The 16,761-nt window shown below is 45.7% G+C and overlaps 1 protein-coding gene across 1 annotated transcript; it reads right to left on the bottom strand.

Annotated features, from left to right (window-relative positions):
• Nucleotides 1–1,392: 1,392 nt before the first annotated feature.
• PITPNB (phosphatidylinositol transfer protein beta) lies at nucleotides 1,393–15,992 on the bottom strand. The gene is made up of 11 exons (XM_030231976.2): nucleotides 15,911–15,992; nucleotides 14,953–14,983; nucleotides 13,965–14,110; nucleotides 13,314–13,405; nucleotides 13,179–13,186; nucleotides 11,999–12,073; nucleotides 10,770–10,853; nucleotides 6,739–6,816; nucleotides 6,160–6,270; nucleotides 5,522–5,644; nucleotides 1,393–1,650 (listed from the first exon to the last, which is right to left on the bottom strand). Exons 1-11 carry the CDS (start codon nucleotides 15,928–15,930, stop codon nucleotides 1,600–1,602), a joined length of 819 nt encoding a protein of 272 aa, XP_030087836.1. The 5' UTR covers nucleotides 15,931–15,992; the 3' UTR covers nucleotides 1,393–1,599.
• Between the last annotated feature and the right edge of the window lie 769 nt (nucleotides 15,993–16,761).

Raw genomic sequence — 16,761 nt, 5'->3', positions numbered from 1 at the left:
CACAACTAGTCCAAATCCATGGAAGTCACAGGGCCCCTTTCCCTTTGCATTGCAACACATTAAAAATGGCAGGACACAAACTCCAGCACTGTGACCTGAGCCCTTGGGTTCCAGGGGTACTCAATGACCTCTGTGTGTGGTTCCAGGGGTACTTCAATGACCTCTGCATTTACCAACCCAACCTCCAGGTGGTACAGGACAATTAACCACTGAACTAACCCAGAAAGGAAACCAAACACATAATTACTGTGGGGCTGGAGGGTGGCTGGTGCAGCACTCAGGTGAGGCACCAGCACCAGGCAGGTGTGGCAGTGCCAGCATGCCCAGCACCAGGACAAGGTGCACAGCACACCTGGCCCCTGCTGCCAGTGCAGGAATGTTTTGTCACTGATGGTAACAGAAATCAGATCCCTCCTGGGAAGTCAGGCAAGGCTTGCCCTGCCAAGAGTGCTGGGAAGAAACCAGGCATTAATAGATCTTTATCTAACTAGTGCTTTTAAAAATACTTTGATCTAACAAACATTAGGTTCATGTTCCCCTGTTATGTGCTCTGAACGGTTCCTCAAACATGCTGAAGACCTTTTCCCTATGGAGTTTCCTACAGGAGGTATCTGTTATCCCAGGGGCTCTAACACATCAGCCCCTCACAGACAGCAGGGAAGTGTGTCAGGGGCTACAACTGAAACTGTCAGCATATCTCAAAGTCTACATCTCCCAAAGTGTATTTCCAACATAAAATCACAATTATGTTCCATTGCTGTGTGTGATATCCAGAATGCTTGCATGGCTTCCAAAAGGAAGCTCTGGAAAACAGCCACTGCACTGGCAGGAGTATTCCTGGAAGGAAGGGCTGAGCCTGTCCTCACTGCCCAGCCTAAGATACACTGGAAAATGCTCTAGAGGTACTGTCAGTGTACTTGTCTAAAAAGCAGGTTCTGAAAAATTTCAAGTTGCAAATTACTTTATAAATCACAAGCCATTTTTCCTTAGTCTTGCCAATTTTAATGAAGAAAACTGTTAGCATTTCAATGTACAAAAGTCCAATAAAACATGATTTTTTTCCTTTTAAATCAGTGAGTGGGTAAAGTTTGGGTTAAACTTATTCAACAGTAAAAGTCTTCCAATTTCCACTAATAGAAATTTTTTTTTTTGCTGATTTGACTAGAGGATAATGACAATCCAGAAATAAATAGCTATAAATACATTCATTGTTCCTATTCCAAAAACTCATCACATAGGGAAGACATAAAACTGAAATTAACTTGTTTGAGTGTTCCTTTACAATGAGAGATGGGCAAGTTAGAGCAGAGTGACTTGGACAGGAGAGAAAACAAGTAGGGCAGAAATTGGTCCAGTATTGACATTCATGAACATACCAGTTAGCAAAATTCATCCTTTAAATGACACTACTCAGTTGATTTTTTTATTTGCTTGGGGTATACATAATGAAAGCAAGTTTCCTTGGAATCTTTGCTAGGACAGGTATAGCACCCAGAGACACTGTAACCACCCCTTGTGTCTGCATGTGTGTGTGTAGTTATATACAGAGTCATGCACCCACACACACAGCCAGGATCCGGCACCGGCGTCCGTCCGGCGTCACTCGTCATTGGCAGCACTCGTTCCCCTCACTTGGCCTTGGTTACGCAGCTGTGGAGAGAGGAAGGGCAATTTCTGCATTAGCAGCTGCTTCAGACACAGCTCCAAACACACAGGGAGATTATCTCCAGGGAAAAGCAGGACGGGGCTTCAGAGTCACACCAAAGCAATGCCGGCTCCTGAGGGAATCTCAGTGGGAGCTGTCCTTGGCTAGGACCTGCCCCCAGGGCTGGGAGCAGCTCCTTTCAGTGGGGAGCCCACACAGATCAGTGGCAAGTGACACCCTTGGGCTGGGATGTTACACCAGTCCCTGTGAGGAACAGCAGCACCAAAGGGCTGGGCACAAGCACCAAGAGCCTCTAACTCCTGGAGAAGCTGCTCCTGCACTAACAGCTCTGACACAGTTTGGTGTTCTGGGTAGAACTGGATTTCTAAGAACTGAAAGTGCTTGGAAGGTGATGCTCCACAGCTTCCCTAAGTGATGTGGACCAAGTCCAGAGATCACTTTGCTCCTGTGTGTGCAGCAAAGCGATGCTGGCCTGCGTGACTGGAGCCCAGAAGGGGCGGGCGCCAGGGCTCAGCGCCATGGCCACGACAGCAGCACATCCCACACCTGGGGTGCCTGCACTGGGCAAGCATCAGGCACCAGGGCAGGTGGCCAACACTGCAGGAATTCTGCTCCCAGCCTTAGTGCCTGCATCAGTGCCCACCTGCTGTCCTGGGCACCGTGGGTCAGCCCCACCTGCTGATCACCACACCGCTACCGAGCAGGAGGAAGGTAAGGCCCACATGGGTTATGTGGGCATTAAGATGATTTCTGCTAGCAATTCCCATCCAAAAGAACATTAATCCCTCTTCTCCTTTTGCATCCAGCAGTTGACTTACACAGCTTGCTTTGCCTCAGAACCTACAGAGAACTCCTCTAGACGTCCGCAGCCAAAGTGCCTCGAACGGAACCCTTCTTACGCATCTGAAGTGAAATAAAAGGTGAGCTCCACACACAGAACCTGCCATGCTGTGGTTAGTATGAGACAAGGAATGACCTGCAGGGCCAGGATCTGCCTCTCCCTGGCCAGGGCCAGCTCCAGCTACAGCTCAGGGGGTTTGGCCATGGTATGGTATTTCTTTTTGGCAAGGAGACCTGGGAACTGGAGAGCAGCTGTAAATAATGCTGCTTGAATTTTTACCAAGCCCACGATGCTCCAGCATGGAATCACTGCTCAGGGTACCCAGTGTGGCATCTCTACCCTCACACAGGCATGAGACAGGTTGGTCACAGGGCTCTGGCTGGATGCTTTCCTACTCTGCACTGATGAGCTGATGCATGTTTCATGGAGCAGAGGTGCTTCTCATCTCCAGCAGCCAGAGACAGAATCCACCAAGTGAAAATAAACAGATAAAAAGATGGACTGGGATAGAGGAACTCTGGAAGGACACTGATGAGGATTCAGAGAGTAACAGAAAGTAACAAAAGCAGAGATCCTGACTATAAAAATTTACTGAAGATGAAGCACAGGAGCAACAAAAGAACTGGAATGTGCACAGAACCCAAAAAAGATCAGCTCGGAGCAGAAGGAAGAAAAGGTGTTCATGAGGAAGGGAAGAGTACCAGGACACTGTGTGGGAAAGAACATGCACTGCCAGCCCTGCTTTGTGCCTGGTTTGGCTCTCAGCATCACAGAACTGCCTAGGGCTGCCCCTGGCCACTCCTGACCCCTGCAGGGACATATCTGTGTCACCCTGAGCACCTCACCCCTGAGCACTGACTTCCCAGAGGTCCTGGCATTAGAACACACCTTGTGGTGTACTGGGGATGCAATGGCAGTTACTGGTGAGCACAGTGGATGGAGTAGTTGAATATAAAACAAGATGACAAATTATTTTAGATAAAACTAGCATTCATATTATTTGGCAGTGACATTTTTGCCCTTAGGTTGTTGAATAATGCACTGCACCATAAAGTTATGGAAATTACATAATTTACAGGTGTTTGTAGATACCCCTCTTACAATAACTGGAAAAACCCAAGACACTAGGTCCTCACTCCTCTCACATTTCACAGAAATCTGGGTTAGTGTCACATCATACATTTATCTTGTGAAAAAGAACAAACCAAAACAATCCAACTTTTTCAACAATACACAAATTCCAAATTCCTGACACTAACATCTTACACAACAATTTGCAAAAAACAATTTGCCTTTGCAAAATGAGAATATATTAAGTAAATACATTTGATCATTAAGCATGAGGATAAATGTTACACCCAGAGACATGTGAGCTGGGTTTGGCTTAAGGTAAGAACTAAAAGAGCAGGAAATATTTTGGAAAAAAATATTTAAAAGGAGCTACTTACCAGTGAGAAATGTGAAACAAAACATCCACAGAGACACAAAGGAACAATTTCACCATGCACACAGGTATGTCAGATTCTGCTACCTCTCTCTAGCACACCTCTAGTGTGTACTCCTCACTCCCACTACCTCACTCAGGGAAACTGGATAACGTCTGTTTCAGTCCAAATTAAGAACTATGATGTGCAAAAGGGAACCCTTCTGGCAAAAATCAGTTTAGAGAGGACAGCTGTTATGCTTCCTCCTCCACAGACACCTGGGAACAGATGACTCTAAGAACAGGATTAGGCATAAATTAGAATTCAAGGAGAAACCCCCTTGATTTGAGAAAACAACTGCCAAAAATACCCAAATGCCCATGAGAGAGCACAAGATCTACAAGAGTGAGTGAACACCAACCTCATCCACAGCACATTCTGGGACTGCTGACCCAAACCCTCCAGCTTATGGGCAAAGAGCATTTGGTGCTACAGCTCAGCACAGGACTGTGAAGAAACACTTTTCTAAATGCAGGAAACATCCCTACACAACACAGGCTGTTCCACACTGCTTGGAAAGCCCCTGGAGAGCACAAGTGGGGAGGGAGGAGATGCAGCTGGTTTGGTAACAAGAGCAAAGACTCACCAGGCACAGAGCACAGAATGTGTCACAGGGCCACTGTCCACAGCTGGTTTGGAGCCTTGGGCAACCAGCTCAGAGGTGTCTGGCATGGCTCAAACCAGGCAAACAGCAAGTTGTGGCTGAAGACACATTGTGTCTTGGAAGAACCAAGACAATGGAACTGTCTGGGTAACCAGATTGGGTTTGAGGCATGAAGCAATTGTCAAAATGGGAAGGAAATACAACTGCAAATCCAAGAAAGGCAAAAATGCCAGTAGGATTGAACATGGGAAGGTTCATGGAAAAGATCATGTTCTGGAAAGACTCTAGAGAAGAAGGCTTCCTTCCCAGCCTGTGGTGCTGCTCTACCTCTGATTGGAGAGAGCAGGGACAGTGGTCTAAGTCTGAGCTTTCTCCCAGACATCAGCCCACAACACAACAGCCCACATGGATTTGGTCCTCACAGCCACTAAAGCAGGAAAACTGACCTGATCTCAGCTGATTTTACTGACTTTCTTTTTGGAAGTAGTGCTTTGGTGTGGTGTGCTAATCAGAAGTGGAACAGCTGACAGGTGACACAAACTTGCTTGAAAACATGCTTGAAGAGAAAAGTAATCAGATCTAGTGATGACCAGAAATGAGACAAAACAAGACATGAGATGGAATGGACAGTGACAGATTTGAGTTCCAACCAACAAGTGGCAAAAGGGCCCTGAGTGGGACTTTTGTAGGGGGTGTGGTGCCATAAACACAGAGGTAAGTCAGGGCAGACATCCTGCATTTAATGACATCACAGGTACTTACCTTAAATCAGCACAGAATGCAGGAGCCCAAGGGGCTGCACCCAAGGGGCCACAGTGCTCAACAGCAATTGCCCAAACACACACACACACAACTTGCCTCAGTTTCTGCACAGATAAATCTGCAGGTAGAAGCACACACAGCCTTAAAAAAAAAAGCTTTCTTACCGCTTCCAGCTCCTTCTGGGTTTCATCCTCCATCCTCCTGATGTCCTCCATAGTCAGCTCAATCCACTTGTCAATCCAACAGAACAGCTGGCGGTGGAAGTTGGTAAATATCCTTTTTTCTTGCTTTAAGATGATAAACAAGCATTAGATCACAGGTAGGACTGGCTAAAGGCTGATGAAGTGATAGCAGCTGCTCAGTTTGAAGAGTTAAAATCTTCAAGTGAGTGCTGCTTCACACTGCTACAGATTCAGGCACCTCACACCCCTAGATCCAATTTAAATTCACCTCATTTCTCAAATGCTTTTAACATGGAAAGAATGAACAAAATTCACTAACAAAAAATAGTTTCAAGAAAGTTCAGCCATTCACATTACTTGAGAATTATGAAGAATGTTGTTAAAATCTGTTCCAGCTCCAAGGTGGCAGCAGCCAAACCAGAACAGCCACTTCCTGAAGACTTTGCTTTTTTTCCCTAGAGAATTGTGAAGCCCCACTTGCAGCAAACCAAGACACAAATGGTTTGAACTGCCTGGGTAAAAAGGACAGGAATTCCCTGGCTGTGAGCAATAGGAAACTGCACCACTGTTCCTGCTCAAACCCCCACATCAACACAGCCCCAAAAGGCAGAAGCACTCACCTTTTGTATAAAATTTTCCACTTTGTTCTGCAGTCCCCACCACTTAAATTTGATGGTCACCAATTTGTAAGCACACATTTTGGGACACTCCTCATCAGTTGCTAACTCCTTCTGTTAGGGGATAGTAGAAAAGAAGTTTAATACTTTAAAAGTTTAATTATTAGAAATTATAATTAGTACATTAGAAAGATAATATAATAATTTATAGTAAATTAATTGTTATGATAACAAAATATGATTTCTAAGCATTATTACAGAAGAACAATATTCTAATCAGTAACTTGGGGCTGTTTCTGACAGCCTCCCTGTGATTCACTGCAGGGCACAGCAGCGGGCTCCTCAATTCCTGTGGGGATCTCTGGTGTGGCACCACAGCCCATTCCCTCCTGGGACAGATTCTGATGCCTGGCAGGGGGTACTGGCAAGTTCTGTGCTGCTGTTGGGGTATCACATGAGGGATGTGCTGGGCCACAGAAAATTTGTTCCTCATCTGGAGCTGAGCCAAGTTCTGAAGGAACCATGAACTTTGTTCTTCTGCTGATAAAGAATTCCTAAGGCTGTAACAACAGTTCCCAGTACCTTCCAGTTTGGCCCCAGAGGTCCTCTCTTTGTCTTAACCGACTGGAATAATGCAGGATCTTCATCAGCTTTGTAGTCCTGTAACATAAAACACTCTGAGAGTCAGAAAACACCACCAGATTCAATATCCCACTGTGTTCAGCTTCTGCTGGAGCAGGATGGGTGCAGCACAGCTGCCAGGCTGGCTCCATCACAACAGCTCTCCAGGGCTGCCCTGTGCTGTGCACACTGTGACACCTGCACTGTCCCCACTGGGTCTGTGACCCCTGAGAGGAGAAGAAGGCAATAATTCAGAACCAGCATGCTAAAGCTATTCAGGCTGCAACACATGGCCTCTGCTGGGGAGGCAGAACAGGAGGGAAGGAGGTGGAACAGAGGGAATCCTGCCCATGACTGCCTTTTAAAAATTACACACAACCACTGGATAGAAGACATTGAAGTGAATCAAGATATAGCAATGGATAAACAATTTTGTTCTATGTAACTAATTGTTGGCAGAACTGCTGCTGGTTTGGGGCAGCAACATGCCAAACAGAAACACAAGAATTCCACCTCTTACTGCCAGTTTTATAAATAAAACCAGGTACTGCATTGAGACAAGCCTGAATTTATTTTCACTGTGTGAGCATCCTGCCAAAGCAGAGCTCACAGGAGTGGTGTGAAGCATGAGGCATTTAAACTGAGCTACATGTGCAGCCTTGATCTGCCTGGTTTATGGAGTGGAATGATTTCTCTGGGTACCCCAGGGACACTCAAGTCCACATGATGCTGTTACCTGCTGTTCCTACCTCCCACTGCACAGGGACACTGGTAAAAAGCAACTGTGCTCACTTAGTACCCACATCAAAATAACCACAGCTGGAAACACTGGGGAAGAAAATGTTATCTATGAGTAAAATGTAGGAGTGAAAAATTCCAAGGAAATAGGTAGAGTTTTCTATGCTAGAGACAGAAGCTTTGAACCAAGACCTTTCAGAACTCAGTTAACCCAAATTCTATTAAGGACAGGAAAAACCTTTTATAGGCTAAAGCCTAGATGGACAGGAGAGCTTGGTAGGAACTCTTCTCTACACACAAATCCTACAAGCATGCAGGGAAGAAGACTGGACTAGAGCCAAAGTACAAATAAACAACAGTTCTTTGCAGAGTTTAAGGAAAATATCTGTGCAGCAAGAGCTTAACTCCTGACAACAACAAGTCCTTCTTAGGAAGAAAAACAGGCAGCTGCTGGAGCAAATATTACAGCTCAAACCCCTGAAACCCTCTGGAAAGTTAGACAGGCAAACATCAGCTTGCAGCAGCATAACAGGACAGAGGAGCAAAACTATTTCAAAGAAATACACAAATACCATTTCACAGGCAGTTCCTGCTCAAATTCTCAGTATAATAGGCAGGAATGCAACCCCCTATTATAAAGAATGATTTAGAGAGACTGTGAACCACATACAACAAAGTACTATCACAACAAACCCAGAATCTGGGCCCTTCTTTACAATTCTCATTCTCAGTCTTTAGAGCTGCTCAGAGTGGTAACAGTGCTCCTGAGAACTCATGGTTCACTGCCAAATGGTATAAAAATTCAAACAGGACAGAATGATTTTAAGAAAACTTTTAGAACCTAACATGAAAATTACACAAGTTTGATGCCTGAAACCATGAAAAAGGAACTGAACATGGAGTGGCATCACACTAACTAGGTAGGTGGACACAAATTCTGGCTTTCCAGCTCAGTATTGTATTAGTGTTTTAGGCAAGAGAATGCACATACTCCTAGTGGTAGGAAGCAAAAAACTCACACACAGATCCTGAGGAAGGTACCACCTACCAGAACTTCCCTCCAATGTCATCCACACTCTGAGTGCTCATTCACAGCACACCAGAAGACCAAAACCAGGTTTATCCAAGTATGCCATACTCCCAGCTCAGTGCATGATTCCAGTATCTCATAACTGAAACAGTCACCAGCACCACTGTACACTGCCCTGACAGGCCCTCGTGTGTTTTAGGTAGGTTTAGCTAAAAGGCTTTTAATAAAAAATGCCTTGCAATCACTCCCATCTCCTGAAGAGTCCTGCAGCTACAGCACAGCTATCAGGGGAACCATTGCCTGAGATCACCTTTGAAAGAATGCCAAGGTTCAAATGGGAAATGGAACCAGCCTGGTTATCACAGACACACATCGTGGTGCCATGCCCAGAGCCAGAAGGTAAAGGTCACTAGGAGCAAGGCTGGAAGAGATGAATATTTATAAAAAGGATGAAAAGAGGGGCATAAAACTAAAAGCACATCATATTTGTACACAGATAGGCTGTCCCATGGCATGTGTCACTGCATGATGATTCCAAGGTTCAGCACTAATAACGTGGAGCTGTTTAGCTGCCTATTGTGATAAATTAAATCTGAAATGGGAGAGATCCACCTATCAAGCTCTGCAACTTGAGAATCTTTTAACACTTCCTTACAGACTACAAAAGATCAATTCCTATATTTCAATATGTTTCCTCAAACTGTAGAAAAATGGACAGCACACAGAAATCCAAACTCCGAAATCCAAATCCATTGTACAAAACTGTAATTTTAGAACTTTCTTTCCAGTCATAAAGATCCACTATGACCTAAACAAGACATTTAATGTCTTCATCGTACAAAAATAGCTATAAACCTGATTTCAATTTGTTTTCACTACACTCTACTTTTCTTCAAATGATTTCCAAAACCACATCCTCCTCTGATGTTCATCAAGTGCTCATTTTTGCTTACACTTTAAAAAGCCTTTCTCTCCTGGCAAGTCACTTTTATATACAAACAACATAAAGTGACACAGACTGCATGCTGGAGATGATTAAGAGAAGGCAGGGTTAAATGTGTATCTAAAGAAAGTCACAGCTGTCACCCAAATTATTTCTATATATACTTAAAAGAGCAGAGTCAGCATGTCAGTCTTGGCAATTTTGTTATGAGGTAGCTGAACTTCCAAGAAAAAAAAAATAAAATTCAAGTTCTATTACCTAAACTTGATAAAGATATCAGCATAAATACAAAGTGTCTCTCCTGAAGTCCTAAGAAGTAAAGAGAGAAGACAAAGGCCAGAAACTTCAGACTTTTATAACAGAAAAGACTTCAAATGTGGGTCCCAAAGGATTCCTGATGTCTCATCCCAGAAGGGGAAAACGTAAACAGGAAGGGTGTCAGTCTGCAGGTAACTCAAGAGTTACCAGTGTCTGCTAAGAGTTTAATCACAAAGCCAGGCTTTGGTTAATGAAGTCAGGACTTAGCAAAACAGAGTTTCTGGGAGATTAAACGGAAATAAAAAATTCAATCACCTGGTGAAAATGAACCCCAAGTATTCCTACACAAAAATGGGCTATACTGTGAGCTTGAATCTGCAAATATCCTCTGAAATATTTGCTAAATATGGAGATGGTGTTAGAAGTTTATAAAAAGGAAACAGAAATGTAGAAATGTAACAATGTTGAAATGTACATCAGAAGAGACTTAAGACTCTGGATGAGACCACGCTGCACTCACTTTTGATACTCTGTAGGTCAAATATACAAAAGAAAGAAGAATTATGTACCGCAAATCGCTCCAAGGACTTCCTGCAAAGAAGTCCTCTCCCCAGAATGTAGGATATCCAAGTATCTACTTTCAGAAAATAACAGTTAAACAGCATAAAGAGCCTCTCCTTGCACAAAAACAAGACAATCACATTTGTTGTGCAAACACAGTCTCCATATTAGTGTCTCCCACTTCCCTACTGTCCAAAAAATATTACACATCCAACAGTCCAGCTGTTACAATTTAACAAACCAGGCAACAGCCCTGGCAGATCCAGATGTGCAGAAAGAATCAGCAGTAAAATCAAAGAAGGAAGGCAGGCAGGCACATAAATGAATGGCTCTGTAAAAGACACTTCTCATGTTTTGTTGGGCGAAATCCACATCATTTCAGCTTATTCACTAAAAACACAAAGCACAAGTGGAATCAGCTGCATGCTACATCCCAATCCCAGCAGCAGAACATTTACTTACTCCTGGTTCTACTTGAGTTCTATCTGCAATGTCAATATGGACAACCTCAACACTCTTCCATGTGTTTGGATCTAAATTGTGAACCTGCAAAAAAAAAAAAAAAAAAAGAAGGAATTATTCCCAAGCTGGGAATCACACAGAGATCACTTTGTGCAGCACATGTGTGTGCCAGGGAGTTTTTCAGGATGTTGTAAAGGCAGCATTCTCCAAACCTACCCCTTCTTCCTCTGCCTTTCTGAAAGGGAATGATCTCCACAATTACAGTTTAATTCACTCACTAATCAATTTTAAACAGCACAAAGCCTTCACTTCTTGTGCATTCAGGAAACCTGCATTTAAGATTAAGCTCTATTCATCTGTCACATTTGTTAGCACTAATGAAATCAAGCTCTAATTAGTACCATCACCCATTCCATAATCTGCATGAACTTCTTGAGCTAGAAAGAAGGTGTAAAAATTCCAAGTGCAAATATGCAGATTTCAATAACCTGATCTCACAGGTTCCCAGAATCACAGGACTGCCTTGAAGGTGGACCAGGTGTAGTCTGAGGGTGTGTAAAGGTCAGAGGATGGAATCAGCTCCACACCTGTGGTCTGTCCAGCACACCTAAACTCAGTTACAGCCAGGTGAGCTGTCCAAGAACAATCCCCCTCCTGTGTAGCACATCCAGAGTTAGAGCTCACCCAAGCACTGGAAACAGACTGACAATTACTCTGGATGGTTTATAAATGTTTGTCACTACAGATCAAAATTTTCCTTAAGTGACACATGAACCAAACTGATTGTCTGAGGAGAAAAAAAGAACATCACCAGCTGGGACAATTCACAGAGGCACCTTCAATATTTAACTACAGTGCTCACACACCAATTCCAGTGCTCTTATGAAACCTGTTTGCAAATAAACTCACCAGCCTAACTCTCAGTAGCATGTCTACAGTAAAAGAACAAGAAATTAACAAAAGGACCTGATGAAAAGCTATTTAAGTATTTGCAAGAGAATCAAGCATGTGTATTGACCTCGAAACATAAAAACCAAACCCCTTCTCCTGATCTCCTTAGATGAGACAGTTTGACCACCTGCAAGGACCTGAAAAATGCTTTTCTTGCTTTTCTCCCTGGTCAGGCATTGACTTTATGCAGTAATTATCCACCATCACCAGGTATAAAATACTTTATGTGTACTAATTGTACAATTGCACTAAGGCTTGGTATCCAAACCCCAACTCACGTTCTCTGTTGTTCCCAAATCTGGTTTATGCCAGGTCTCAATTTTTATGAAGAAGTCATCTTTCATGTATTCATTCTGTGAGAATTAAAAGCAAAAAGCACAAGTCTGATTACACCTCTCTGCTCTAAGTTTAGATAAATGGTATCTACATACATGCCACTACTAATCCCTGACTAGCAACACAATATATTGAAATTACCAGAGAAACAGCCCCTTAGCTACACACAGAAATAGGTATATGATAACCTTAAACTAGAGCAGTGAGTACTAAATTAAAATCAGTCAGCTCTACCTGTGCACACCAGTAGAAATAATCCTGCCATTTGCTATCCTCAACCCTGAAGTTCTTTACCTCAATGGTCAAGTAATTTTCAAATTATCAATCTTGCAGTTAGATGTTACTGTACAGCACAATTACAATCATAAAGCTGGATCATAATGGTCCAACTCCCACCAAACTGTACATCTAAAGACAATGACAGAGCCCTGCTGATTCCAAAAGTCAGAGGGCACACACCTGAGTGAACAGGTACCACAGTGAGTCAAGCTCAAGAGCTCAAACTCTCTTGTGTCACATCCACATGGTAACAATCTAAACCACGTTTGCAAGGGAGGAGATAAAGCAGTTTAACATTTAACTAATACGTTGTCATTAAACAGGTCACCAAAACATGTAAAAAAATCTTAATGATGTGTCTCCCATACATCTTAAAAAAACAAACCCAAATCCTGAGCTGTGCTGATCCACTTAGGCTCCCAGTTACCCCATTTTAACTGGGGCAGGAATTCATTTTACAGCAATGGCATTTCAGACAGGCAGGGACTGATTTCATTTCCCTGCTCTTCCTGCATTCAGGAGTGTAGAAGCCTCTGACATATCACTTTTCCCCTCCCACTTTTCTTAGCATTATGTCTTTTCAGGACAGACATTATGCATCTGTAATCGTAATTAAAGGCATAAAAGAAGACATAGAAAATGAAACAATTTCTCTGACAAATTACAGTTCTAATTACAGCCACGTGCAGACAAATAAAGAGAGTTACTTTGTTATACTCTACATCAGGAGTCCTGGTAAGGCACATGTGACAGGCTGGAGCCAGACAATTGTAATGGGTAGTAACAGATAAAATAAATCTCAAAAAACCTCAATAAATGATTGGTAGGATTTCAAATACTCACTGTCACAACTGGTGTCGTTGGAAAACAGGTGCAATGAAAAGGAAAAGAAAACACAGAGCATTATTAGATACATTTTTTTCTGAAGGGTTTCACACATAAAAACACAAACAAAAAACACACATGGGGAAGACTCACTTGTTCTACAGTAGGGATATGCATTCCAAGCCTTCTCATGGAACACCAGGGAGCCTTCTGGAGCAATCATCCTTACAAACCCAGGGACTTTACTGGGAAAACAAACATGGACAATGTATTCAATATCCTGCCAGCTGAAATTCCTCATTGGTTCCTCCCACTCCAATAAGAAAGGCACATTCTACCCAAGGACCTGAGGGGTTATGATGAACATTGTCACCTGCAGTGAAATACACAGGAACTTCAAAAAACTTTCTGATCATGACATGGTTGAGAGAAAATGGGAAAGGTAATTGAGAGTGAGCTGTGTGATCATGAGGAATGCTGTGCTATCCTTTCTCTTGAAGAGCAGCAAAGACACCTGGAAAGGAAGAGCACTGCACAGAGCCCTCACCTCCAGCTCCCTGGCAAGCAGCTCCTGACCTGCAGCAGGAACTTTATGTCCCACTCATCCCTGACTCCTGTCCAGAGTAAGCAAACACAATTCCTTCAGCTGTCCTAGAGAAGTATCCCCCATATTTAAAATCCACTGTATTTCACATTTCCCCACTCACCAGAGCACTCATGCACAATTCAGCAAATTAAACCTCACCTTTCAACATTTCTTGCTCAATACCAAGGGACTACAACATGCATCAAGGCTTTTCTCACCTCTTTAAGTGATAGATTTTGTGAGTATATTGTCCCTTCTCGCCATCCTGTTCATAAGGCTCGTTTTTTAAGACCTGAATTCCTTCCCCACCTCCTGTTTCGTTTTTGCTAGCTTCTGCCACAGAATAAAGTTGCCCAACTTGATACTGCAAAGGGAAGAAAAGTCAAATGTTAGCGCCAAAGTTGGCCAAAACCTTTTAACATGTTAAAAACAATTAGCTGTTTTCTCCTACAATTCAGCAGTACAAAAAAGGCTACCAGCAAAGTAAAATACACCATAGAAAACATATCTAGTGAATTCTGACTTTTTGGTAACACATATTTGCAGCTCACAAACACCAGGTCAACATCCCAGCTGTTCCACAGCAACCCAACACTTTAGTGCACACCATAATTTCATTTTTCCTATCCCAAGAGCTGAGTGTATTTGTTGTCCTTCAGTGCACCAAGAAGTACCAATTTTGAGTTTGCAGATTTTGTAGTGACTGATTTCCAGCTCTGAGCCTTCCCAATTCACACTTTCTCCCAACTAAATGCTGCCCTTACAGGACCCAGGAAATGCACACTACAGAACAAGTGTGATGTTTCCCTCAGAAGCACATTCAACCCCTGTCATGACACAGATCCTATCATGACTCTCATTTAACTGCATTTCAGTGCCATTTGAATGGCTGGCTTTAGATCTGGGAAGACAATTCCTTCACCTGTGGCTTCAGGAAAAGGCTTGGAGTCCCTCAGTGCTGGATCAGCAGCAAAGTGTTGCCACAGGGCACAACTGTACTGCTGGCAGTGCAAGGCTCAGAACACCTCAAGGCTCAGTGCTGCCTTTGCTTCCTTGGAAATCCCTTGCTCAGAGCAGGGCTCACACCTGTGTCACTCATCTGTGCCAGTGTAGCCTCAGCACAGGGAATGTTTGGACTCAGGGTGGTCACAAAATCCCCTCCCAGCCCTCAGTCTGAATAAAGCAGGGAGGATGATCAGGACATACCTCTTGCACGGAGCAAGGTAAAACCACTCGGCTGGAAGAAGAAAAGAGAAAACTCAGTAAAATGAATCACTAGACTTCACCTGCAGATAACAGATATAACACAGATGCTGAAGAAAGGAGTGTCAAAGGGAGCCAATTCAAGTTTTCTCTTCAGAAATCTCTGTGACAGGAAGGCTTTGGATATAACCCAACAAACCCAAGTAAACTTCAATGCCAGATACAAAAGGAAAACACAAGGGATGGAACATGTTATAAGCCGCAGAAAAGAGCCAGGAAATCTGGGATCTACTTCCAGCTCTGTCACAATAACTTCGTGTTATACTAAATCTGCTTATAAACTTTTCAACCTACACATTAGCTCTACTACCACCGCGGGTACAGCCACCGGGCTTTGAAATAATTAGCAGCCAAAAGCCGGGACAGAGGAACAAACCAGCCTGTGCTTTGCTGGCAGCCGCCACGGCACGGATCTATCTATACCCGTTGCCGCGGAGCTCCCGGCATCACCGAGCAGGGAGCCGGGAGCGGGGCAGGGCTGCGGTCCCGCTCCGGGGCTGTGCCCGCTGCCATCCGCGCCGCTTTCCGAGGGGAACGGGGACAGAGCCCCCGCGGCTGCCCCGGCCCGGCCCGGCCCCAAGCTCGCGGAGCAGCCGGTGCGCGGCCGCGGCTCTGTCTGCGGGCAGGGCCCGCCCGGCACCGCTCGAACCGTGCCCAACGCCCTTTCCCGTCACGGCGGCACCGCCGCACGGAGCGGCTCCGCGCCCCGGAGGAAGCGGCGACCCCGGGGCCACACGGCAGGAGCGGCGCGGGCGGGCCGCGGCGGCGACGGGCGCAGCTGGGAAGGACAGGCCGGGTCGCGGCCCGGGCGGGGCGGCGGCGGGCGCGGCGGCGGTCCCGGCGGCCCCGGTGCCCGCTCCCCCCGCCCCGGCCCCGGCGCGGCCCCGCCACCCCCACTCACAACTCCTTGATCAGCACCATCTTCCCGCCGCTCCGCGCACGCGCCGCTCCCCGGCCAGGCCCCGCCCCCGCCCGCGCGGCCAATCGCGCTCGGGCCTCGCCCGGAGGCGCGCACGCGCCGGGCGCCACCAATCCGAGGGCGCGCAGCCCCCGCGAGCTCACACCTCACCCCTCGGCAGCCAATCAGAAGGAGCCGAGCCGGCTCCGGTGCGCGTCTGCCCTCCCGTCGTTGCTGACGGGGTGACGTCATCGCCGGGCGCCGGTGCGGGGCGTGAGGGGCCCGGCCCGGGTGGGACCGGGGCCAGTCTGGGGCGCGGTCCCGGCGGTTCCCGGTGCCGAGCGCGGCCCTGCAGGGCAGCGGGACGGACCCTCCGCACTGCCGCGCGGGCCGGTGCCGGACACTCCGGTTGCCCGCTCCGGGCCCTCACGACGCCGTTGCCGGATGGAGTCACCCGCAATGTGAGGGAAGTGAGGAGCTGCAGTGTTGGTGAATTTCGGGCAGCCCGGTTCCGCTGTCACAGCGAGCGGGGTGTGCGGCTCCGCTGCCCTGGCGACACCGCCCCCTCCTCTGTCTGTGTCACACTAAAATCCCCTTTTACAATCTGGTTCCAGCAAAATCCTTCACCCGCGGATCGCAGTTAACTCTGGGCTGCCCCTGTGTTGCAATGCTAATGAAACCACAGACAATCTGTAGCAGTCTCGGTTTCCGCGGCCAATGCCGCCCTCTTGTGAAACCATTTCTCTTCGCCTCCACCGCAGTCACGAGAAGAACAGGGATTAATAACGACCTGACAACCTAACAAGGTTCAGCCGGACTGGGGATTCCACCTTCAGCTGGCGCTAAAAAATACA

Source organism: Serinus canaria, chromosome 15 (genome assembly GCF_022539315.1).
Source record: "Serinus canaria isolate serCan28SL12 chromosome 15, serCan2020, whole genome shotgun sequence".
Taxonomy (NCBI): domain Eukaryota; kingdom Metazoa; phylum Chordata; class Aves; order Passeriformes; family Fringillidae; genus Serinus; species Serinus canaria.
This window is presented reverse-complemented; position numbering and strand designations above follow the sequence as displayed.